Below are 26670 nucleotides of genomic sequence, written 5' to 3'. Positions count from 1 at the left end.
ATATGACAATTAAGTGTTCCCGGCCAAAATGTGACCCGATGAAGGAACTGTCTCTGGGAAGGGTTTGGGGTTCAGCAGGACTGGGAACGATGTTTCTGATGCTGCATTTAGTTATAAAAGTGTTACATTTGGTGGAACGGCAGCTTAAGTCCGCAGCAGGAGCCTCGGTATAAGCAGGGGCGCGCAGGACCAGGTACTACACGGAATTCCAAGCCTGGTATCGCATTACATGCCCTGCTGCGCATTGTTTACAGGGCGATTAAAAAAAAAAAAACTAGCTAGAGATGGGTGAGCCCTGGAGTTGTGGGTACATGCACTGGGCCTCCTGCAGCTGTGGTAAGAGCTAATACAGCAATAGATTACTGCTATAGATGCGAATATTGGGGATAAATGGTAAATTTAGCGAAAAAGCCACTGATGCCTTATTGGAAATCATTACAAATGAACAAGGGACCGCTGAGGTCTCGAAAGCTTATGTAACTAAATCAAAAAGCTTTCCATATTAACCCTTTGAATACACTTTCCTTGTTTAGGAAACGCGCACACTGCTCGGATTGCATTAAAATCACTCCCCATTGCTTGCCCACCCCCACCCCCACCCCCGCTCGGCGCTGAAAGGGTTAAAACGAGACGCCGCAGCCGCGGAGGACGAGATTTTTAGATATTTTGTAGCTTGTTTGGTCTTGTTTTGCAGGTGTTTTAATTTGGGTTTATCCACTTGAACCTCGTGTTTAAGAACATTTTATCCGCGTAACAACGTTGCGAGGCGGCGATACTTTGTTTGAAAGCCGGAGTGCGTGTTTCAACAGAATAGCCTGACACGGGACCGCGAAGCTGGCTAAGAATGACTTTACCCCCGGGGGCAGGAATATCACATCTCTCCGCCGGGATATCAAACTCCGCAGTTCTTTATATATATATATTTTATTTATTTTTTTCTATTGTTTTTAACGCCGCGTATGCTGGAGCTTCCACTCCCTCCGCCGAGATCTGCAAATATTTGCAAGTAACGAGTTGCAACATTTTTAACGACTTGAATTACCATTTAAAAAAAAAAAAAAAAAAAAGCTTGTCGGCAACTGGAGAAAAAAAGCGGCTACTGATTTGGAGCATCACAGGGTCCAAAAAAAAAAAAAAGGGATTTTTTTTTTAACCCTTTGTGTCGCTTTCAACCCGAGCCATGCCCAAGAGACATAATGTTGGCATCGGATCTCCCTTCCGTAACAAACGTTGCGCATGGTTTATATTTAGCTGACAATATTACTGTCACTTTGTGTCGCTGCAGACGGGGTCTCATATACCCTGGAATGCTTTTGGCTCGCGAACGACACCCTGCTGATAGTTTTACGTCGCCGCGCAGGCTCCTCCGTCCCATTGGTTCGATTAGCTGCTCTGTAACGATTGCCTTTAAAGTCAAAGGGCCGGGACGTGTCGCCGGTGGGGGGGGGGGGGGGATATCCAATTTCCTTCTCTTGCAAAAAAGATTTAAAAAAAAAAAGACCCTGACCTTACGCTAGAACCATTGACTTTTATGGTTGGGAACAATAGCGTGTTTACATGTCTAGAGAACACGTGTTCTTTTTTTTTTCACCCGTCATCCGTGTTGCGTGTATTGAATACAAAATATATAAATAGCCGATGGCTAAGCATCTGGGATTGTGTTTGCCGAGTATGAAAGGGACGCCCGGCCATCACAGACGCTTTGATACATAACTTATCTGTATGGTCCCTTTAAATCCCCCAAATGAGTTTCCCCTCCCATTTTTTGATACAAGAGATGTGATTGGCTGAACAGAGCTCCCTGCATGTCATATACTTACTGTCAATCAATGCTGCCAGTGGGGAGGGGCACGCCCAGAAAGGGTTCCCGTTGCTTTGTATAGGAGCGCTTTCCTGCCACTGATTGGCTGCTTTCAAAATGTGTATTTTTATTGATGATAAGATTAACCTTATTTTCCTAAAGAAACCTCAAAGAAAGAAAAAAAGTAATTGGTGTTTTATATCTGTAAGAAGCAGTATATATGGAACCCAGAACCTATCGAACATCAGGGCAGTGGTTCCTTCTGAGCTCCGTTGTTTTGGACTGAATTAAATTGGGTTCTGCAAAGTTCCAGGTCGAGGGACGACTCCAGAACAAATTGAACATCAGGGCAGTGGTTCCTTTGGACCAGGATCAGAAGAACTGGGTAAATGCCTCGTAGCCTTTGAGGAATTGCTCTAATACCCAGAACTGAACTTAATTGGGTTCTAGGTTGGCTACCAAATCTCACTCCTAGTCTAACCAAAGCTGCGCAACTTTTATATTTCTGTTTCTAGGTTTAAAAATTGCGTGAGCCTGGTGAGTTATTTCTACTTTACTGAGAGGGTGGTAGATGCGCGGAACAGCCTCCCAGCAGAAGTGGCAGAGGCTAATACACTGAGGGGATTTAAGCACGCATATGGTTTCTGAATCAGGTTGAACAGGGCTGATCTGCCGGCCGGTTCTAGGTTTCTCCCGGTTCTAGGTTTCTGCCGTTCTGCACTGATCTTCATTGAAGACCTGAGATTGGGGCGAAATTTAACTTTTTGCTTTTCAGCTCCACCAAAACCGCATCTATTTGACATTTTTAAAGAAAAAAAGCTAGATTTACAGGCAGTAATGCAAACACAACATTTTTTATTGGAAAGCCGCGAGAAAATAAAATATAATTTACAGTTTCTTCTTAATAATCCTGATTTCCCCGCAGGGTGATGTATTGTCTTCTGTGTCGCTGATTAATAAATCGCCGGGTGGTTTCACGCTTTTTCATTATTTATATGAAAAAAGTGTCTGAAAAGAGGGCGCTGGCTCAGAATCGCCGCCTTTCACTCGCATTTCACAGACATTTCTGCTCCGATTCAGCTTTTTAAAACGGAATTTGATTATGAAACAAATTTAACTGAATTGATTCTTTTAAAGGCATGAATGGTAATAAATGTATCCAAATTTGCGGTAAATTTAGATGTTTGCTCGTAAACAAATAAACACAACAGGAAGTTTAACATTTTTGGGGGATTTATCACCTGGTTTGCAGATTTTAGTGTGGAGTTCATATTTTTTTGGGGAAAAGAAAGAGAATTTGGAATCGCAGAAACCCAGAACTTGTCGGCAGACCGGCCCTGTTCGGCCCTGTTTCTCCTACTGTAAAAACTCAAACCTTATCAGTCGTTGGTCTGGTCTTAGATTCAGGAGCCGTATGCCGATCCCATGCATGTTTAATCCCCTCACTGTATTACCCTCTACCACCTCTGCTGGGAGGCTGTTCCATTTATCTACTACCCCTGCAGAAAGCATTAATATAGACTGGTAAGTTCTTGATATGGAGCCCAGTGATGTGGATGACAGTGGAACCCTTTTTGGTTTTATACAATCCCTTATAGGGCTATATTCATAAAGAGTAAATTGGGTCCAAAACTTCCAATTCTGTTACAATTATCATAGAAAGCGGTTTATCTCATTTTGTTGATGTATCCTGCTTATTTTATTCTCTATACATGTATCTTAAATCAGCAGTGAATGGGTTAACAGAAAAAAAAGTATGAAACTTAAAAAAAAATAAAAAAAATAATGAAGAATTCCGTCTTTCTCGTTTCTACAAAGAGAGTCTGAGATCCTTTTGCTGCAGATAATGGTGAGAGCCTCTTAATAATGAATAAATCCCTTAAGAGTCCCTACAAATTATTATCAGGAACGATCTTCCAAGCTGATGTTCTTCAATTCTAAAGTCTTTTTTATATAAACTATCCAAAAGTTTGGGGTCACTTAGAAATGTCCTTGTTTTTAAAAGAAGAAGCTCATTTTGTCCATTAAAACAACATGAAATGGATCTGAAATCCAGCACAGACGGGGTTAATGTTGTAAATGACTATTGTAATGGAATCTCTTCATAGGCGTACAGAGGCCCTTTATCACTCCCATCACTCCTGTGTTCCAAAGGCCCTTTATCACTCCCATCACTCCTGTGTTCCAATGGCCCTTTATCACTCCCATCACTCCTGTGTTCTGATGGCCCTTTATCACTCCCATCACTCCTGTGTTCCAAAGGCCCTTTATCACTCCCATCACTCCTGTGTTCCGATGGCCCTTTATCACTCCCATCACTCCTGTGTTCCGATGGCCCTTTATCACTCCCATCACTCCTGTGTTCCAAAGGCCCTTTATCACTCCCATCACTCCTGTGTTCCGATGGCCCTTTATCACTCCCATCACTCCTGTGTTCCGATGGCCCTTTATCACTCCCATCACTCCTGTGTTCCAATGGCCCTTTATCACTCCCATCACTCCTGTGTTCCAATGGCCCTTTATCACTCCTGTGTTCCAATGGCCCTTTATCACTCCCATCACTCCTGTGTTCCGATGGCCCTTTATCACCCCCATCTTTTTTTTTTAAGTATTTTACATATATAACAAATAAAGAAACAAAAAGAAAGAAAACCCCAAAATATATATTTTTGAAAACGATCTCTTTTGTTGATATATGAGAGCTGCTTTGTTTCAGTTTTTAGCACAGTAAGTGGGGCGGCAATTTAATGGTCACCGGAGAAATTGCCGAGCGGCGGCTTTAAAAGCAGAGGTGAAGCTTTCCCCGACTAATTATATTCAGCATGTAATTTCTAAACTTCACTCTGAATTTTGATTTTCAATTAACACTCCCAATTTGAAGATAATTTTCTATTTAATGTAATTGCAGGAAATCATTTATTGGTTGATTAAGACCAAGACTCCCAGCCTTCCTTAAGAAAATACATTGTATTAACCAGCTTTTTTGGCATTTGAAGGATTTTGACTATTTTTTACAGCTGGGGTAATTGCCGACTATTGTTCTCTGGATGCAAAACTTGGCTTTGATTACCCCAAAAAAGCGTTTTCTGAACTTTAAGTCACCATTCATTTGTTCAACTGAAAAGAGAAAAAAAACTTTGTATTTTTGGGTCGAAAAGTTAGTTTTGTGGCTCAATAACGATTTTAATATATTTAAACCTTAGATAAACTGACCTATTCATGATTCACAATAATTTGTTTTAATGGGTTAATATTTTGGGGATATAAAAGTAAAATTCAAAATACATCAGCTATTATTTACTATTTATCATCATTATCCTCGGTAACCCTCAGAGTTTTTGCCCCAGTAAATTCTGAGGGTCATAAAGTCTGGAGTCCTCCCTATTCTACCCCCCCCCCCACTGCAATCATATATAAGACTCCTGATTTTGCCCCCAGTACGTTATGGTAGATACCCCTGCTTGAGCGCAGGTGACTCAATTAAGTGTATCTTTGAACAATGACAAATGACGGTTTCCATGACGACTGGTGTTATTTCGGTAACACGTGTGGCGATTCGCTACATAGACTCTTCACGATGGGCTATTAAGGGGTTAATATTCTCAGGGTCGGCTCATTTTTGTTTAACCATTACCTTTTTTTTATGGAATATTTCCGTATTTCAGAAAATTCACAGTTTTAAAGTTTTCTACTTAAATAAATACGCTTTTTTTTTTTAACCCCTTCATGACAATGCATTGTTCTTAATGAGTTGAAGGGCAACCCGTTGTCTTTAAGGGGTTAAAATTAATGGTAGTCAAAATCTGCAACTTTGTGACCCTTTTCTTACGGAACCATAAACCGGACCGTTTATGCAAATTAAGCGCTACAGTGAAGGATAATTTGCATATGAGGCAGTCCTGGTAAAAAACACGTTAAGCCTGGGAGTGACGCGAGGCGCTTTGCCACAGAGCTAATATTGTTATTTTCAAACTTGAATAATTACATTTACAGAATAAATATTTTTAATTAATGATTCAAACTCAAACCCGATTTGGTGGCTGCGAGAAAAAAATGATGTCAGGTTGTTAAATCCTAAGCGAAATATGGGCCGTTTCTTTAAAATGAGTCCTTAATTTGAAATTAATTATTTTTTCTTTTGCACCTGAAGTTTCCTCCACTGAAATATTCATGAAATCGCGTGACGGATTAGTAAACGGAGCCGTTAGTCTGATTTGACTGGATATTTTTTATTATGACATTAATGATTTTCGCATTTGTGAGATTTCTGCGCTAACCGATTTCGTACATTTTGAAAGAAAATGGGTTAAAACCAATTAAAGGCGCAGTTTAATGTCCCTGGCACCGCTATTAAAGAAGAATGCATGCCGCAGCTGCCTACCTCCTTCATGGCCTGACCTTCCTCCCCACTGATTGGCTGCTTAAAAAGGCCAATCAGGGGCAAGACAAACACTCCCATTGAAAACAATGAGGTTGCTTGCCATGCATGTACATGGCGATCTAAATACTATATTGGCCGAGCCAGAGACGGAGCTGACTGGAGGTGAGTATATCACGTCAAGGATGTGTTCGGCCAAACATATCTCCTGGACGGCTTTTAGCATGACGTATAGATTTAGTTGTTCCAATGCCTGGGAATATCCAGGCTCCAGCTACCCGGAGCCCTTCCTTTTCGGAATGTGGGTAGGTGGTCCCGCTGATGTTGCCGGGTGGTCCAGTCGACGTTGGCGGGCTGTCCCGTGACGACATTGGGCAGCCAGAAAACCTGGACATGGTTGGATGGGAATTGGGTGGTGAGTGGGGCATTCCACAACACCGCTGCCATGAGCCGGAGTTTCCCCGTTGGGGCCGCGGGGAAGCCGCGCTTCCTCTCGATGTCCCAGGCTAAACCCGCGCTTCCCACGTATGGTGACTTCTCACACATTCGTAAGAGTATCTCATGATTAGAGGCCTAATTTTAACACCTTGAATGCTACAACTCTTGGTCCTCGTCCTCCATCCAAAGGAACAGCTATGACCGGCATATTAACATTTTATGAGACTCTAAGCCTAGAATTCTGCACCCAGGAGCATTTGCTGGTTTATACGCGCGCCGCTCGGAACATGTTACATCTGGTTCTCGCAAAACTACAGATTTTACCGTTTATTATTTTTAGTAACCTTCCATATTATGTGATATTAGGTTTCTGTTTTATTGACTTGAACTCCATGAGAAAAATATCAGGTTTGTAATATTTTGTGGTTCCATAGAATGGGACCAAACAGCTGTGCGAAATCCCTGAGTTCCTAGCGCTTTCAGCTTCGTACTGACGTGTTGGAACGTATATGTGGCCCGTTCGGGGTTCATTGGGCTTTCTCTAAGATACATTGAATTGCGGCATATGCTACGGGGGACCACCACTTGGCCCAGGCCACCTCACAGAAGACAAATGTTTAGCCCAGACTTGAAGGTTTCAATGACTCTGTGACTTTTGTATTGGCTTTGGGTTAAGGTTTCCATGTGGATTTAAGTTAAGGTTCCACTGCTACGCACTTAACGATACCTTTCGTCAGACCTCTGGGTGGTCAACTGGGATGCTGAAGGAACTGGGTCACCGGGTTCCATTACTTTATATAACAAGCTTCATCGTATTTAATGTCTTAAAAATGACTGTAGTGCACGTATAACCCCTAAATGTCATGTAAAAATAATTCAGAATAAGACATTGCCGAAGCCTTTTTGTATATAATGGATGCGGGTAGAACATGTGGTTTTGGACACAGATGTCCTAGACCCTTCTTCAGGTTCTGGAATGCACAGACATCTTCATTGTGTGAGATTACGCTGGGTGCTTGACTCTCGACAGGATATAATTCATGATAAAAACCCTGATCTGGGCTTTTTAAGTCTGACATTACTGGGGTGATTTCTGGGGATTCCAGGTCTGGAAGGTCTGCTTCATTTATCAGATTTAGTAGCTGTGAGATAAAAGCGTTCTCGTAAATCAGCCTTCCGATAGCTCTCTCCGTAAATGTAGAGCCATGTTTAAATTCCTGTTAACAAAGCTTATGGGTTCTGCGGCGCTGAGATATGTAGAAAAGAGTCAGGGAAAAAAACCTTATATAAAGCACAATTTATATAAAAAAGCTGTAGTATTTAAATCTTATTTTGTTTTATTTTTTAAAAAAAGCAGCCAAAAAAGTTTCAATCCTAAAACTTTTATTAGTGTATAATTATATGTTTAATGAAAAATGTGGTTATAAATCCAGACATATGAAACAATTATTTATTATTATTGTTATTATTAATAACATTATTATTACTTTATAAATGCCTTATATATTAAAAATATACAATTTTCGTAAATATTTAACACCTAAAAACATAAAAATGCAAGCGACTTAATTGTCTTTTGATTATGACATAAAATATATCTTTTCATGATTTAAATTTACAGTCCATTATGAAGTTATTTTTTTGGATGTATATATATATATATATATATATATATATATATATATATATATGTATAAAAAATATAATATTATATGCCTGTTCATTTTTAACATTACTGTGGAATTTATACATTTTTGTACAGCTCTGCAGAATATGATGGCTATATAAAACAATAAATAATAATAATAATAATAATAATAATAATAATATTTTTTCTAATACTAGATGTAGATATGTTGTATGTTTTTTTTCTATATACACAACAGCTAAACCACAATAGTTTTTCTCTCTAATGATACTTTTAAAACAAAAATCCTAAACTAACTTTTTGTGCTTTGGTAAAGAACACAAAACATATTAGGCATTTTATCACAAACTTCAGCAAGGTTCATCTTAAAAAAACCCAAAATATTCTGTTGCGTGTTTCATTAGTAATGAGGTCTTTTGCGAGAACGAGCTCTCTGTACTTCAGAAGTACAACTTACATATTGAAAGATCTTAAGATCTATTAATTTATTGACTGTAATTCTACTAATGAGTTTCTAGGCATTAAATAAAACATTTTAGCAAGCTAACATAGAAACCCGTTTTAAAATTTAACGTGTTTTGCTTTTTTAAAAAAAAATAAAATAAAATTCCTCGCTTGTGTTATGAATGCATGGACTGTGAAATAAAACACTGTTGTAATCAATAAAATAAGACCAAATCTGCTTTTATGATGTCCCATGACAATAAGTTTAAGCATGAAACGCATTGATGTGGAAAAGTATTAATGCAGGAAAATGACATAAATTATTGAAAGGAGGTTTTTGATTTTTTTTTCCAAACCAACAAATTATGATTAATTGAAGAACTGAGTCTACAAAAAAAAGAGAGAAAAAATTATACTTACTTTGACAGTTTGTAAGTTTTATATGAAATGCCCTTAAAAAAAGTTCCTTACTTTAAGCTCATTCTTATCTATGTATCAAAAAATGTTCCGACATTAGGAGGTCTCAAATCTCTTGTAAACATACAAAATACGTTCGGCTTGTGTATTTAATTCATTTATTGTATGACATTATTATTGAACTTCTAGCTCAAAAAAATATATCTTCTGAAACAGATTTTGGGGGAAAAACTCAACAGTTTTAACATGGCCAAAACTAACCCCCAAATTGTTCTATGAAGGACAATCCTAAAATGAATTTCCGTCCTAAAAATGTTGTAAATGGCTCTATCTGTCTACCTTATAGGAAAGTCCAGGTGTCTATGTTGAGGTGGAGGCCATTGCTCCAACCATGACCAACTCTTTGGGATGTTCAGACTCTTTTACTTGTTACATTGTTTCCAACCCAAAAAACCCCCAGACGTCCATACTAGACCTTTTTCGTGTGTAAATATACAATGTAATTCATTGGCATCGCTCCTGACGTGTCCATCTCGTGTTTCTGTTTAGAAGAATGTCTTCCAAGCAAGCCACCTCTCCGTTCACATGTAGAACCGATGGAGAGGAAGAGGTAACAGGGGACGTAGCGTCACGGGAAATGGAAGAGAACCACGATCAACACATGGGCAGCTGTCTGCCTCTACACAATTTAATACAGAACAAACCTCACCCCGAGGAGCTATCTTCACTACCCAATATGCAGACTGACGTTGACTGGGACGGAATGATCGCTTCCCAGCATAGAATGGTAAGAAAACTTTATTACATCACATTAGTCACGACAGCTGAAGTAAGCAAAAGATTTTTTTAGCCCATCCCTACAACAGCCAATAGAATATCAAGAAAGGACAATTGTTCTAAAAAGGTCCATCAGTTTCTTTTGACATTTTTTCATTGAAGTTTTCAGCTACCCCATCATGGAACTCATTATTTTAGGGTCTCTTTGGGCAAACACCTGACACCCCAATTTTTTTTTTATGACAGTATATCATAAAACAAATGCTAAAGATAGTCTAAGCCCAAGGGGCAAAGAGTATAATTGGGAATATATCATTAAATCCAAAAAAAAAGTTGGGTTTTCCCCAAAACTGCTGTTTTTATATTTTAAACAGCAGTCTAAAGTCAATGCCTTCGACGAGCCATCGTATGAAGCAATCTAAGTGTCGATGTAATAAAAACCCAATTAAAATTAGAAATATTAATTGAATGCATTGGAATCCAGCTCCAAATGAAACGTTACCATGTGAACCCTGCCTTTATTATCGGAGAGAAACCAATATGATGATTGTTTAATCTTGTTAAGTATTCACCATTGGAAAGGTGATGTCATTAGATGAGTTTATCTTCTGCGGGAGACACGCTCAGTATTTATCACGGTGTCCACAAGACACCGATGATTGATGACGGTTTGGTAGCCTTATCCATTTCAGGTGCAAGTTCCTCGCTTGGAAATGTCTATCATTCAATCAGGACGCCACGTTAGGCACTCGGGGTGGCAGAAGTCTAAAGAGGCAATCTGTTTCTGTCTTAAGAACATGTTTGACATGACAGAAGTGCTGCGTCTCCATAAACAGTGAGCTAAGCATTTCCTGAGCAGCCGTTACAATGTGACAAGCAGATCCTCCAGGTCCTCGTGATCAGTTTCTATGTTACAAGAATCCCATTGTATGCGAGGTTGACTCGGAGCAGAAGAAACATTATCGAGAGGCCACTGAAGCTTCTTCTCCGTCTTATTCCTTTGTGCGGGGGTCTTAATATTTTTTTTATATACCTTACTTATGGCAACTTTTATATTTCCAAATACGTTTAAAAAAAAAAAAAAAAATAGATTTTAATTAACTTACTGCCTTCACCCTTTGCAAGTAAATGTTTTTCAACAACATATATTAATTATGACCTTTTGAGTGAATTTTCTCCTATTTTTGTCGTTCTGAATCAGAGGTATTTAAAGTTTTTTACCAATATTTTTGACCCAAAAGAAAAAAAGCAGAAAAGGGAACATTTTAAGACTTTTTGCCTTTGATAAAATATATATATATATATATATATATATACACAGCTCATTATTCTAAAAAACTATTCTTTTGGGAAATATTAATTTTATGTTTTGTTACAAAGTGATCAGCTATTGTTTTTTTGGATTTTATTTAAAAAATTTTTTTTTTTTTTAATTTGGATCAATGACTTTGTTGGAGTTTTAAGATAAACATGATTCGCTTGATCCTCGAAGAACAGATTTCTTACACCTGGATGAGAACATGCTCCGCAATTCTGTCTTTTTAAGGGGGAAACATTTATATTTGGATACATTGTTGTCTTATATCTTTTAATTCCATTCCCGATAAAGCCCTGGGGCTCCGTATGCCGTTTAGTCAACGCCCAAGGCGATTAAAGTCCATTGTGCCTTATCGTTAAAAAAAATTTATTGGCTGAAAGAGTTTTCCATCCAACTCCCTTTAGATATCATTCCACATGGGACGCTGTGTGTGCTTCGTGTCTACGAGCCAAAATATTTGGTGTAGACTCCCACTCGCCGCTATTTCCCAGCTGTGTATTTATACGGGCTAATAAAGGATTTAACAAATAGGAAACATCATCTGTCTCCCGAATTACACTTTGAGCTGCCTTTTTATTTGACGGATCCCACAGTTTGCTACAAGTAAAATCCCATTTCCGCCTTGGCCGGGGCTGAAAGAATCCCATCCTTCGCTGTTTTATCACTGAGCAAAACAATACGGAGGCCAGAAGCCCAGGAGGAAGCTTAAACCGACGCTCCGGCCACTTTCATCCATACGGTGGATGAAAGGTCCCCCCTTGCAAGTTCATAGGGGGATTCTGCCCCCCCCCAGGAGATGTGTTTCCTCCAGCATCATGGAAGGTCTAATGATCCCACTAGCCAATGTGTGAAAAGTGCTTTTCCTGCCACTGATTGGTTGCTTTGAGCATCCAATCCCGTAGAGAAAAATCTCTGGGCCACGGAAGAGGAAAACTGTAGCTCTGGAGCTGCAGCTTCCCCTTAAACTGTTTTATTTAGTCATTAAAGAATGTGTAATATTTTAATATGCATGCTTTTTGGCGAGGTGATCCGGGACCATGATGCCTTCCCTTTACACATCGTACAGTGCCTACTATCGTATTAAGCTCTTGAACACTGACGTTCTGTGTTTGTATTTTTGTCCTATTGGGGTTATCAAGTCCGTTTATAGTAAAGGAAGTCATCGGAAGCTACTCTATAGCATGGCGGCATGCCTAGCCATAAGGCTGTCTTGTGCAGAACAAGCGCGGCCGGCCGATAGGGCTATTCCTCCAAAATGTGATTATTATGTAATGAGCCGCCATAAGAAGCTGTCTGTAGAAAGATAAATCATAAGCTCTTCATAGGTCCGCGCTATTGTAAAGAATTAAATATTTTCTGTGCCTCAAACCAGGATTTTATACCCAGATTGTCTTAATATTTGTCAACTGGCTGGAAACATTTACACGTATAATACACGCCATCGCTTCCCTGTCTCATTCGGCTTAATTTTCTATTGTGCGGAGATGTCTTGTTACGCAGATCACTTGAAATTAACCGACTATTAGACCCTCCCTGCGTCAGGTACGGGCCCCCTGATTAACACGCTTTGTTCATTAATGTGCTATTATCCGTGTTGCGTGTTGAGCACCTGCCAACAGATATAACGGCAGACACTCCGATGCATCTGCGGCAGGAGGATGATGCATTCTCTCCGGCTTAATCCGACAGCCAGAAAAAATAAAGTTCATTAATTTAGGGTGAAATGTATCGTAATCAGTCCGGTTCTTCTTCTTCTATTTTTTTTTTTTTTTTAATAATAATAATAAAATTGATCATAAATAGAGAAATCCAACATATTCTCAACATTCTCTTAAGGTTTTCAACATTCCGAAGCGTTTCTTCAGGTTATCTATTTGGACCGGGGCCATTAGAAGTTTCTAATATCTTCCTGCCTTGCAAATAACATTTATTCCTCCCCTTCCCAAAATAAAGCAAAAAAATAAACCCCACACATTATTTAATATGTATGCTTATTAACCCCTTAGCTGTCATCGGAAGACATCATGGTAATGCATTGAAAATGCCTGACATACAATCCCTTAAATTTTCTGGATATTTTGTGCCTTTTTTTCTTTAATAAACTATTTGTGACCCCCCCCCATCGCTGCCTTGAATTAAGCTGAAAAACAATATTATTTCTTTTGGAGAAAAACTAGTCTCAAAATGGTTTTGGGGAAGGAAGGGAAAATGTGTCAGTAAAAGTTTGCTACTTTCTTAATCAATCTCTCTGCTGTCGTTGAAGAGGGGGAGAGCGCGGCACCAAAACCCACCTATAGGCGCAGGTTGGTGAGCATAAAAATATTGTTTTAATACATTTTTTTTTTACCAAATCCATTGCCTTCCGGCATGAAAGCTCACAGGGTGGCCTGGGCAGGCTGGTTAGATAACGCATTCAGCATTAACTCCCACAACGATATCCGCTTGGCTGACCGGTCATAGATGGGGGGGGAGAGGTGAATGGCGTTCCTGGCCTGGCTTCAGACTCTTATACATTCTTTAAAGCCGTATTTCACATTCATTTGACATAATAACAAAACTCTCGCCATTTTAACCCAAAATGAGCTTGCGTGATTTTCTGTTGACCCATTTCTATGGGCGATTATTTTTTTCTGCCGACCAATCGGTGGAATCGGTATCCCTTTTTTTGGGGGGAAAGAAAAATCAATAAAAAAAAACATTATCTCAAACATTGAAAAGGGTTTGAATTTGTTTGCATGGAGTAATGGTTTAGGAGGTAGACAGGGAAACTGGGGGTTTGCAGGTAGGCTGAGCGCCCCATCTCCTCGACCTCACGCCGCGCTACGAAGGGTCAACCCTGGTGAGTTCTCCTGCAGGAAGGGCCGAGCTGGCCCTGGATAATGCATAATTAATAAATGGCAGAAGGTCTCACATTAACTCTACCTTATACAGGGCCAACTCTACCTTTCATGACGTGAAGCAAACATGTCGCCTCGACCTTTTATCTTGGTATAATCAGAACGATGCTACGTATACAGAAAAAAATATTTGACTACCTAAAAGGAGAACGGGCCGGGAAAACACGGCAATCATTACAACAAAAAAAAAAAGAACCCTAGAGCAACAGTGACACAAATTGTGCTTCTTCTGTAGGATCTGAAAAATCTGTGAATATTAACAGCCATCCCTGAAAGTTATAATTTTATATAATAGGAGGTAGGATAAAAAGGGCAATAATATAATTTGTTTAGTTTCACCTAATCCACGGTGCATACCCCAGCCTCTCAATTGAAAAACATGATTTTTTTTTCATAAAAAGGCTGTAAATATAAGAGCAATTTGTGCAGATTTCGCTTTAACACAGAAGAGAGCGACCGTCGAGCCACTGGATACAAAGTAACCTCCGACCATTAAGTGTTGGCACTTAGAAATGTGATAAATTGAAAAGGTCCCTGCGCGTGGCGCGTGTGCCCGCTGATAATACCGCGATGGGGATAATGCGGTGACAACACCGACCCTTTCCTGCCCCGACTGCAAAGGAAGGAACGGCGAGAGCAAGGAAAACAATTTCATCTATTAGAATAATATCCCATTATTAAAAAATATATATTAACTAGGAAGTACTTGTAGCTACATGATTGTGTTCTGAATTGGAATGTAGCGCAGCCAATGGGAGACAAGCATCATGGAGCGTCTAACTCCTATTGGATGGATCTGCCTGAACTCCTACCAACATTGGAAATGTTCATGTCAAGGAAGACTTGGACATAGACCTCTTCAAAAGCAGCCAGATGTGTATTATTGTAGCCAATGTGTTCAGATACATTGATACTTTATATCGTCATCATGCTAGAATCTACGCTTGGTTTGGACACCGGGTCGTCTGTCTTCCGGGATTCGGCCCAAGGATTTGGCCGTTACATTCAGCCTTCAACTGTTCTGAAACCGGCCATGTTTCGCAGATGTTCCCCTTTAAAGTCTTGGCTCCTAACAATGCAGATAATTGTAGTAGACAAAGAACTCCCCCAAATTCTACACGAGAAGAAGATCATTTCACTTTCTTGTTCCGTCCCAATGCTTTTGCGTTCTTGGTGGTAAGATGAACATTGGTGGATTGTGCCAGGAAGTGACATCACATGGTAACATTGTTACAATATCATTTTTTTTTGCCTTTTCTTATGCATTTGAGACTTTGGAAATATCAGCTCTTAGCCCAGCACCCGACGGGTCTATCGAGTGCAGAATTATTTCTTGTCTAAGTTTGATGATATCCAACTCGAGATCCTCCAATGAAAAACCTTCCACCGTAAAAAAAAAATATTCTTAGGTGCTTCTTTTAGTCAAGCACGGTAAAAAACCCCAACTATTTATAAAGCATATGTTGTGACCAAACAATTTGCATTTTACCCCAAAAAATAAGTGACCATATTTTGACCGAACACAAAAATCTGCATTTATTGGGATAGATGGAACTGGAGCTGCGATGACAAGGAAACATATTTTTTTTAAATAAAACATGAGGTTTTTTTTGTAATGAAATGGGCAAATGATCATAAAAAAATGTATGATTTATCAATAACCAAAAAATGGAAATAATATTATTTGGTCTCTAAGCATGTCTTTTCCAGCTAAATTCTATATTCACACCAGATATTTTATTAAAATTCTTTATAATTGTGGGTAACAGAAAAAAAATAAAAAAAATAAAAATAAAATATATATATATATATATATATAAAGTGTGTGTGTGTGTGTTTCTATCGCTATTCTTTAAACATTTATATTTTGGGATATAACCAGGAGAAATAGGGGCACACTTAATATTCAGTCAGTATTATTACACAAAACCTAATTATCATTTTTAATATAATCATATGATTTCTTGGAGAGAAATGACTATTAACAGAAAAAGACTGTCTTAATTTGATCTTTCTTCACTCCGTTCTTCTTAATTGATCGTGTACGCAACGGATCAAAGTTTGGAGATTTGCATACAGCTTCACATCAAACACTCAAAAATTCTCTGGGGTTGTCATAAGAAAACCTTGCGACAGCGAAAAAACATACCATAGTAAAAAAAAAAGAAAAAAAAGACTGAATGGGGGGGGAATTTTGCTGCGGAATCTCAAAAAAAAAAAGGACATTTTTTTAACCCTTTAGTGGCCAGGCCGTCTCCTTCTACGCCGAAGCTATTGGTGATGCAAGGCTGCAGAAATAATTATATAAAAAATATATATTTACTTATTTTCTGTAGGAATGTCAGTGAATTGCTAATGTGGCTGATGGTGGAAATATAGAAATAAATTAATCCAACCCATATATATCCCCGGCTCCAAATATTCTTGGGCTTAATTACGTTTAATCCTATTTCACCTGAATTGTGTTTTAAAATTTTGTTTGATAAATAGATAACAGTGTCCTTCACTGAGAGGCATAATGTACCCCTTGTACACTAAAAAAAAAAATGCCCCTGAACGGAGCAAAAGTCATCAGGCAGTTTGGGAGATTCCTTTAAAAAATAATAAATAAATAAAAAAATAAAAAAATAATAGGTTAGTGAAATGCGAAGGGGTAAAATAGTCATGGTTTTGAAATTTTTGGACTTTTGGGAAAGCACAAAAAAAATAAAAAAATCAGCATCCAAAAATTAATAATTGAATAAAATGGAATATTTTTTATTCTACTACCTCCATTGAAAAAAAATATACTAAATAATAAAATAAAAGGCTAGGTCTTTACCCATTTTTCATGAACATTTATGCTAAAAATACATAGTCTTTTTTTCTTTTTTTCTTTTATTTATTCCCTATTTTTATCCGCTATTACAGGACTCTGAGAGCAATAAATTACGTTCCTTCTACTCCTTCCGAACCACTTCTACCTCACCACACAAGCCTGACGAAGGGGCTCGTGAGCGAAGCGATCTTATGACCAGTGTTAATTTTGGAACGCCAGAACGACGCAAAGGAAGCTTGGCCGATGTGGTGGACACGTTAAAACAGAAGAAACTGGAAGAAATGACGAGGACCGAGCAGGAGGGTAAGCGTGGCTCTTTAAATCGTCAGATATTTTGTTCTTTCTTTCTCTTTTTTTTTGTTGTTGTAAAGATGCCATGGCTTACAAGAAATGCGTAGGATATTGAGAGGCTGAGAAGTGTATAATTGGCAATAGCTGAGAAAAGATTATCCGTATGTTACCATGGCGATGGCTGTTTGAAATACACAAGATATTTGTTCTTCTGGCTCGGTTAAACTTTCCGTACTTTAGCCAGGGCATAAAACTAAAAATCTAGTTTATTTTTGCAGATTATCGACTAATTATTTCTGTATGAAAAATAAGAGCAAAGAGTTTGGCTTTCTTTTAAGACGTGCGAAAAGGCCTATTGTTGTCCATCCTACACCATGGTGAAGACCACAAACTCGTCGGAGAACCATGGTGGCCGTAAAGGCCAGAAAAAGCCCAATTTTACAATTTAGCGAAAAATGGGGGGGGGGAGAGTAAAATATTTTTTACATTTGCAACTAGACTCCTAAATGCTTTAAAAGTTTCAAAATTGTTAAATATTAAGGCGATCCTATTGGATAATAAACCGAGAGGCAACCCGTTCTCCTTCTAGAAAAATGGGAAATTGCGTAAAAAAGGGGCAGTTCTGACGCAGAGTGGGAAAAGCGGTTTAGTTGCCATAGCAACCAAGCCATTTCCTGCGCTTCCGAATTACTTTTCATACTGAGAATTAGATCCTTGGCTATTGTTCGTTCGATTCTCTCCACTAACGATCGAATGAAAACCCTTATTGTACGTTTAGTGGGAAGTTAACGTCTTATTAACTTCCAATACTTCACTTGGTGGGACGTCATTTTGTTACCAATCCTGATAACATCACGCGAGCGCTGCTTCCCGCCGATAATCTTTTATTACGAAGGTTACGATGCCGAGTTACGAACGGCTGAATATAAGATAAGCGATGAATGGAGAGGCGTCTTTAGGTCTCTGATCTCGGTGAACGGTAGCTGAGCTGGGGATGGTAGGTGGTAAAGAAGAAGACAATTTATCATCATGGATGTAAGAGGTCATTGTCACGTTATGGCTGGATCGACCATTAAGTGCCGGGGAGACGAGGGGAATTTGCCCGTTGATTGAGGGTAGACTATATCGGACCCGATCTGTCATGGCTTCCAAAAGACAATACATTTTAAGACATGGATTTTATATAAAGTCGCACAACGAGAGCCGCGAGACTTGAGCTTTCTCCCTTTCATTGCGTTTTAGAGAAAAGCGACAGAGAAACACAGAAGGATTTTTTTTTAAAAAGTGTATCGTTGATTTTTTGGGGGAGTTTTTCAAAAATTGCTTAAAAAAACTCACCAACCAGAAATGATAGGCGCCTCCTATAATATAAAATCAAAGAATAACATTGAAATTAATAACATTTATATACAGAATATCTCTTAAAGTGATCTTTCATTTGAACGGAATGTAAGCAGCAACATTACTGTATCTCTAAACCGGCCCTTTAAGAAGCCGCAGGTATGTCTGCCAGCGGGGCCATCTTTCCCTAATGTATCGGGTCGTCTTGGTCTCTCAGTTCTAGTTTTCTTTGGACCGTTTGTATGGACTGTAAGAAGCCCTGAAAATAAAATAATAATAATAATAATAATAATGTTGTGTTTTATGGGTAAAAATGTTGCTTTCGTCCCTGTCGAGAGCAGCCACGTTGGAGATATTTAGAACTTTGCTTCTTCGGGGGCTCCATCTGTTTGTCTCCGATCCGTCAAATCCAGAAAAGGTTATTTATTATTGTCGGAAATGTTTAACCTGTAAATTTTAAACAAGGTCTCTCGGGGGGGGGGGGGGGGGGTTCAGAAGAAGTCATTCAATGAGGACTTAATTTAAAGAGGCGAAGTTGATAAGGTCAACAGGTTTTGCCTGCGAGGATCTACCCCAGCTGCTGAGATCTGCTTGTTGTAGCTGTTTAAGTGGTCAAGTGGCGCTTCTATTAGGAGAGCGTCTGTTTGTAAAACGAAGCGCGAGTCCTTCAGAATAATGTACAGATGTTTTAATCTTTCTTTAATAATACACCCTCAGCCGCTACAATTCCCCGCGCGCCATACTGGGAGCGGAGCGCGCTCTTATAAAAGGGCTGTTCATCCTTTTGATAAGTACCTAGAGCTATCCATAGTTCAATAAATAATGTATCCATCACAGAGATAACAGATTGACATCATTACTGGGAATTAAAATGTAATTCCGCTCTCCGAGGCTGGGACCTATACAAGCGGCGAGAATTTTTTTTAGTTTATTTTTTAATGTTCCGGAAAGGTTTCCTTCTCGGAACGGAGTAGTAAATTATATTATTATTATATATTTAGATCATATATTATTGTATTATATTAAATTATATTATGTATTATGTATTATTGGTAGCAAAATTCCGAATTGTTTTTTTTTGTTTTTTTTTAATATATTTTGTATCATATTGGGGGAAAAGATAGAGAATGTAACGATTTGTTTCAGCTGAAATATACAGCATTTGAAATCGTTGAACAAAATGTGTAATTCAGTTTTGATTGGCTTCATTCCTAAAAGCCGTATATCGGACTGCAATACAAGAAAAGTGACGTTTCCAAGCTCTTTAAAAATGGCTTGCAAAATATAACATTTTGACTTTTTTTTACACTTTAGACATTTCTTTGTGCATTTTTTTGGATGCTCTTTTTTTCTAGTTCTGAATGTGAAAAAAGGTAATAATGAGCAAAAAGTGACAACTCTAACTTCAAGATTCTAATACATTTGGAAGGATCGCTCTCACTGGAAACTGATAACGTCCACGTGGAATTTGTATTCTATTCCTTTTTCTGTTTTTTTTCTTCCATTTTTATATATTTTCTCCATTATCATCTCTAGCCTTACGCCCCTTCAAGTACCGCTGCTTTGTGACCCTCAGCCCGGCATGCCATTTACATACAGTGCCCCATGCTTACCCTTAATGCCATTGGGTCCTGCAGAGTCCGGACGCATGATGCAGGAGTTTGAGGACCTCTCCTAAAAAAGCGTCCCTGGCGCTTTAAACCCAGCTGCCGGATTCAACGTACCGGGGATGCTTTTAATCGCCCCTATTCCTCCCATTACTGCTAACTTGAACTTACGTTATACCTTAACCCTGTTACAAAAATGTATAAATATATATATTTTTAATAAACAAATAAAAAAATCTCCCCGAATAAAGGAGAAACAAACATAGACACCAGGAATAGCGATGCGTATAGAAAGTCTATATTTTTTCACCTAACGAGCAGGATATTTAGCCCTCGTGTACGTTGTGCTCTATGCCTTTATATATTCTGTTCATTTTCACTTTGAACTTGTCCTTTTTTGCAAAAGGCAATCGGAATCACGAGATAAAAAATCTCTTTGATGAATCTAATCGATAACATTTTCTTTCTTTCTTTCTTTCTTTTTTTTGACATTTCCAAGATCTGAAACCTGCCCACATACCCCTGGATCATATCACACCGTCCTTACACCAGAATAAAATGCAACCTTCTTCGGTATCCTGTATTTAGATGCAAAAAAATAAATCCTCCCACACAAAAAAAAAAGCTTTGGAGTTTTGTAAATAAAAATATAAAAAAATATAATTTTTTTTTAATATTTTTGAACAAGTGGATTAATTGAATTTTTTTAAGTCATTTAAAAAAAATGCTAATTATTTAAATAATAGAGAATAATAATAATGTATTGTCCTGTCTGAAATGAGTTTTATCTTTTTTATTTATTTTTGAATGAGGTTTATACGGCCCTATGGAGTTCTTGCCGACAGTTGCATCCGTCATTCTTGAAAATGACTTTCCTGCCAAATTACTGCCACGACGGCATTCATCTTATGTCTAATTGGGTGGGTACACAAGTGATTCCCTTCAGAGAAGATGCCAGTGCAAGAGCATGGAACAGTTGGCATCAAACACTCTAACAGCATGTCATCTGGCTTTATCCATCCCAGAATCTGAATGTCTCATAAACCCCTTAAGTGCCGACGGGCTTCGGAGACTGCAGAAGTTGCGACTTAGAGCAGAAATTCTAATTTGGGCAAAAAGAGATCACACCACCTGTGTATCGAAGCTCTAATTGTATGCATTAAGCGCGTGATTGCAAAGGAGATCCCTCGCATGTCTATGTTTCAATTTATTTTGGCCAAATATAAAGTGCCAAAGATAGCAGCATGAACAATGAGATCACCGAAACGTTGCCATTCTTATTTATGAAATGTTTACACATTTATTATCTGGGCTTTACACACATTTGGTATCTGAGAAGGGAACGGCAAGCCTTTCTGTTGAGACAAAGCAACCGGGTTCAGTAGGGCGTGAGTCTTGAAACCAAAGGCATTTAGGTTGAGTACTCAGGCAGGTGAGTCTACGATAGTGGGCTATGCCGCCAGGATTTTATCCCAATGAACCCAAGCCAACCAGTACATGTTCATTCCAGGGAACCCCCAGCATCGTCCCCATGAGCTTGGCCTTGGTGGCTTCTTTGAAGGTCTAAAATTAAGACAAGCAGAGCGCAGTTCTACTCTTTATCTTCTTTTTTTCTCATCTATTTCTTTATCCAAGCTAATTTTGGGAAATTCAACCTACCTGGTAGAACTTTTAAATGCATTACTCCCCCCCCCAAAAAAAAATCCTTTGCTGATGGTACGGAGGGCCACCTCAATCTACCTCTCATTGATTAGACATTCTATCTTCTCAAAGATTTGATTTTCAATAAATTTGGAAACAAAACAAAAAAGTGCTCTCAGGAAAACAATTGACGATGGATACATTTGTAACTAGTTATTTGATTATGTATCCAGGTTCAATTCCACTGCTATTCATTAAAGGTCCGTGAAAACCAAGCCTTGGAACCGGTCGGACGTTAGCCAGAAGACCTTCCACCCTGCAGCCTACATAATGCCCAGACTCAACCTTGAAGATAATGGCTTTGCTTTGAACTTCTCATTCATCTTCTAACTCATTTTTTGTTACATTTTATTGACTACCCTTTTGGTTTGTCATCTGAAGAAATGCCCCTTGGCCTTGCCTACGTACCTGTCTTTTTTTTTTTTACCGTTAAGCTTCTTCAGGCCCCTCGGTCGAAGGCTCGCAGCCGAACCGGCAAAGAAACCGTTAACGCGCTCAATTTGCTAATACTGGAAATTGAAATGCAGAGGCCACTTATGCAAGTGAATTGTCCAGTTGTTTAGGAGAAGAACCTTAGGTTTCTCGTGGTGATGAACTTAAGTTTTAGTTAGCTTCACTTTTCCCTGCCGTCCCTGCTGTTTTGCAACAGTGTCTGAAAGTGCCTTAAGTGCTTTTGACCGCGGTAATGAATGAAAATGGCCTACTTGCACAGAGGGCACTGCATTAGAGCGAATACTAACCTTACCTATAAAAGCACTATTAGAGAGAGGCTTTGCTGTAAGTACGGATAAAAACATGTCCTCTGCTTATGTACTGAAAATTGTAAATGTATTATTTGGTGAGAAGTCTTTACCGCCAGCTCGTCGGATAAAAATGTCTGCCGGAGTAAAATGTGTGTTTTTTAAAAAAAAAAAATATAATAAAAATGCTGTTTGGGCAGTTGAGTCACGCAGCTAATTAGCTGCCCTCGACACACATTTTTTTTTTTTAAAGAAAAGACACCGTTTCTAGAATTTAATTGTTTTAAAAAAATTTTTTTTTTTTTTAAGTCTATCGTTGATTCACGTGTCTATGTAAAGCGTGGGTATTAGGGTTACGAGCTCATTTCCAGTGTAACGCAGATTCATTTTCCCATTTTCTCGTATATAGCGTTATTTATGGGTTCGACAGATAAAAAAAAATCACAGACAAGGACAGCCGGAGCAGAGGTTTGGCATTGACAACGGCCTTAAAAAGCGAGTTAAAATAATAATAACACAAAGTCATTTTCAATGACCTCCATAATGATGGGATAACAATGTGATATTTAAACTTTGAAAACGCGCAATGTTCTCATGTAAAAAGCATAGCTGCCAACATTCCAAATGCCCATGGAGAGACACTTTTGTCTTAGGGGTGTGGTTAGAGGCGTGGCTAAATGGTGGGGGTATTTGTCTATCTGAGTGGGGCATTTATAAGAAGAATAATGGGGTTTTATTTACCCCGTTTAATTTATAAAGCCGTTTCCTGCTGTTTCTATACACATTATCGGGGCTTTTAGGGCTGTAGAACCCTGCGATACCCTCATACCCAGCAAACATTCTGAGCTCCTAGAAAAGAGGAGCATCAGAGGAAAAGAGAGGGGCATACAGGGAAGGAAAGAGGGGTATTTAGAGAGGAGAGAAATGGGGATCAGGGGAGGGGAGAGGGGCATTGAGGGGGAAAGGAGTGACTGGTCAACGTAAACATGGACTCTTGGCACATATATAAAATGCATTTAATTTACTTTAGTTTCCTTCAGTATAGTTATACAATAATTACTCACTCAAAAGTGTATTTGTAGGTACAGGGCTTTATTATATCTACACCCTCTGTAGCTCTTATCCAGAAATGCTTGAAATCAGATGAAAAAAAGTCTGTAATTATATATGACAACTTAAATATGCAAACAAATTAGTCTTGATTAATTTGCATATCTGGGTTGTGCGGAATATAAAGGGTAAATTAGTCCGTAGTAGTCGTGGACCTCAGTGTGTTTCTTACAAAGAATAGAACACAATGTATTCCCTTACATGCTGTTGGGTCTCGGTGACGTTATAAAGTATTAGTATGGCTGGTAAATATAGTGGGGGTTGCATTGTAACTTTGTTGCACCAGAAGACACCTTTATACAATACGATAGCTTTATGTTGCTCGGATGTAGGACGATATGGACACAGAAGGTCTTCTGCAAACCTTGGCTTCTGTCCACATCTTCCATGGTAATATTACACAAACATGTCATCTCCTCCCTGAGTACTTGTCAAGTCTGGAGCAAATATGACATCGGCCCCGGAAGAGTCTGAAAGAACAGCTCCAGAAATCAGCAGAGAATTTGATTAGGGTTTCTGGGACCATCTCTGAACTTTGAAAGACCCTCAATCGTTATTTATAGGCTGAGATTGTCTCAATGTCAAGTTACTATTTCCTTTGTTCAGTAAGAAGTCTTTGGTTGAACCCCTTGAGTGATATGCAGGGGGGGTAACACCTTCGGTTCCGAAAGGTTAGGACTTGGCCAACTGGAGTAATTCCTTGGACAATGGATGGGGAGCATAGGAACCAATAGAATCGTTGTTTAGATTGGTCCAATGTTTGTAGTGTGCCCCAAAATAGCACAAAGTTGGTTGTGATACATTGTTACTGAATTTAGCTGGTTTATCCTGTGTTTGAATGTGTGTGTAGAACCAAGTTTTTTTAGATAAATATTTAAAGTAAACTTGGTGACTAATCTTGATTTTTCCAAGGTTTTTGTTATTGAATCGGGTTCCTATAGCCATGCCCTGATACAATGTATCCTGGGTTACAAAATCCTCATTTTAACAAAGCCACATTTTTTTTCTTTCTGGTAAATTTCAGTAATATTTCACCAGCTCGCACAGTGTCAGAGAAGCTCAGAAAATGATATAAACAATATACTTTTAAATCTATTAATAAATTCAGGAGAAAAATTGATTTTATTTTTAGAGTTTTCTTTTTTTTCTAGTTTCTTTTTTAACACAAGTTGCTTTGAATGCTTAAAAGGGAAAATACTAAGGTCTTAAAGTAGAGTCCCCGTAGTCGTGGGAATATGGCCAAGTTGTCAGAGCTCATTTCGGACCGGCGCTGGCTTTTCTGTTCCCTGCTTCCCCAAAAGCCACAAGTCTTGGCCCAACATCACTCAGCTTCTGTCTGTCTTTTTCTTATATCCTCTCCTAATAACGTTGAGGTCCTGCCCAATTTTGATTCAGACAACCTGCTTGTCTGGGAAAAGAAACAAATTTTTATTTCATCAGCGATTGCGTCTCCAAAGTAGCCCCCTCTGAGCGACGTTAAAGCCAAGGCAAGAAGCAGTAGTATGTCGCTTCTGTTTGAATAGGTAACGGGGGAACCATTCAGCCAAACAGACAGTAGCAGCGACGGCTTGTTAGGACACTCCATCAAAAGCCACACGCCTGCCAATCAAACCTCATGCCGACTTGTGGGGCAGACATTTTTTTTTTGATGCCGTAGTCTGTGGGCATTCGGCCAGCTTGCGGAAGATACAACACTTTCCACTTCTTATTTGACTGCGTTCAAATGTAATCAAAAGTTTATCAATTAATAAATTTATAAATAATATACTGATACATTTCCCCATTCTTTCTCATTTTGCTCTGTAAAGACCATGTGTTGGCAAAAATAAGACAAAAAGTTTAACATGTTATACCGATAATGTGTCCTGTGCCCAAAACCCATTGGTTCTTGGTTATCAGCCCAAAATCCTGATCAATGCTAAGATTAAAACATGGTTTTGTGTTTATAGACATTGATAATTGAAGTTATTGGACAAGTAGGTTTTACAAAATTCGCCTGCTTTAAGCTGCTTTAAGATGGTATTTTTTGTTGTTGTTGGGTGTTTTAATGGTGGGTGACATCCATCTCCTGACATTGTCAGTCCTTGGTAAGAAAGCAGGTCAGATAGCTTTGTAGATACCAAAGAGTTTGTTATGCTTAGACGTTATCTTGGTCCACCACATCATCTTGGACACAAGGAACCCTGAGTGACTAAATTTCACATTACATAATAACATAATATTGTTATGTTGGACAGGTTGGTTGGAACCAAAACAAGAGTCATGTAGAGAAGACCTTCAAATAAAAGATGGTGCACAAGAGATGCTGTTGGAGCCAAGGGTTTCTGTTGTTGGCATAGATTGTAGTAGATGGAGGACGTTGAAGCCAGTGTTATACCAACGTGTGTATGGATACAACTTTTTTTTGTAGAGTTGATTAGAGAACTTTCTTCATTGTGCAAAGTTTTTGGTTTTTGGTGACTTATTACGATTCTTTACTACAGTCTGGCACGATCAAGGAAAACCAAAAGCCGGTCAAGTTGGTGTTCAGCTGCCACCATCTATAAATTGTTACATTTACACGAAACATATCTAAGCGTCGTTTTTATGAAGGATATACACAAACGCTTAAAAAAAGAACTCATATTATAATAATTGAAATTGTGTCATGAGTGGAGTGCCGACACTTTATTACTTCTGACAAGTTCCGTCGTTTTAAGGAGCAGGCATGAAACAGAATTGTTGAATAGGTTTCTGTCGCCTCTTCAATGAGATCTTGGCCCCAAACCACATGGCAGCGTTCTCCGACATTGGCCAAGAGACCCGAGTTGAGGATTATATTTTCTGCTCTAATCCAAAATTGTACATTATACCAATTTGGAAAGTTCAACCATTCTCAGCATCCCAATTAATTCAACCGGTTCCACCTTAATGGGATGAAACAAAAGGCAAAATTCTAAAAGCA

The 26670-nt window shown here is 38.7% G+C and overlaps 1 protein-coding gene across 3 annotated transcripts in view; it reads left to right on the top strand.

The window, feature by feature from the left end:
* The first annotated feature begins 9679 nt into the window (after positions 1-9679).
* LOC149276533 (transcription factor Sox-6) overlaps positions 9680-26670 on the top strand; it is a 134119-nt gene continuing 117128 nt past the window's right edge. For all 3 annotated transcript variants that reach the window (XM_089503525.1, XM_089503524.1, XM_089503523.1), the window contains exons 1-2: positions 9680-9913; positions 17029-17239. In XM_089503525.1, the coding sequence (XP_089359651.1) occupies positions 9680-9913; positions 17029-17239 (445 nt within the window). The remainder of the gene's footprint in view (positions 9914-17028; positions 17240-26670) is intronic.

This window comes from Sceloporus occidentalis, unplaced genomic scaffold (genome assembly GCF_023333645.1).
Source record: "Sceloporus occidentalis isolate IW3139 unplaced genomic scaffold, rSceOcc1.0.p SCAF_235, whole genome shotgun sequence".
Taxonomy (NCBI): Eukaryota; Metazoa; Chordata; class Lepidosauria; order Squamata; family Phrynosomatidae; genus Sceloporus; species Sceloporus occidentalis.
Note: the sequence above shows the minus strand (reverse complement) of the source record. Positions and strands in the feature narration are given on the sequence as shown.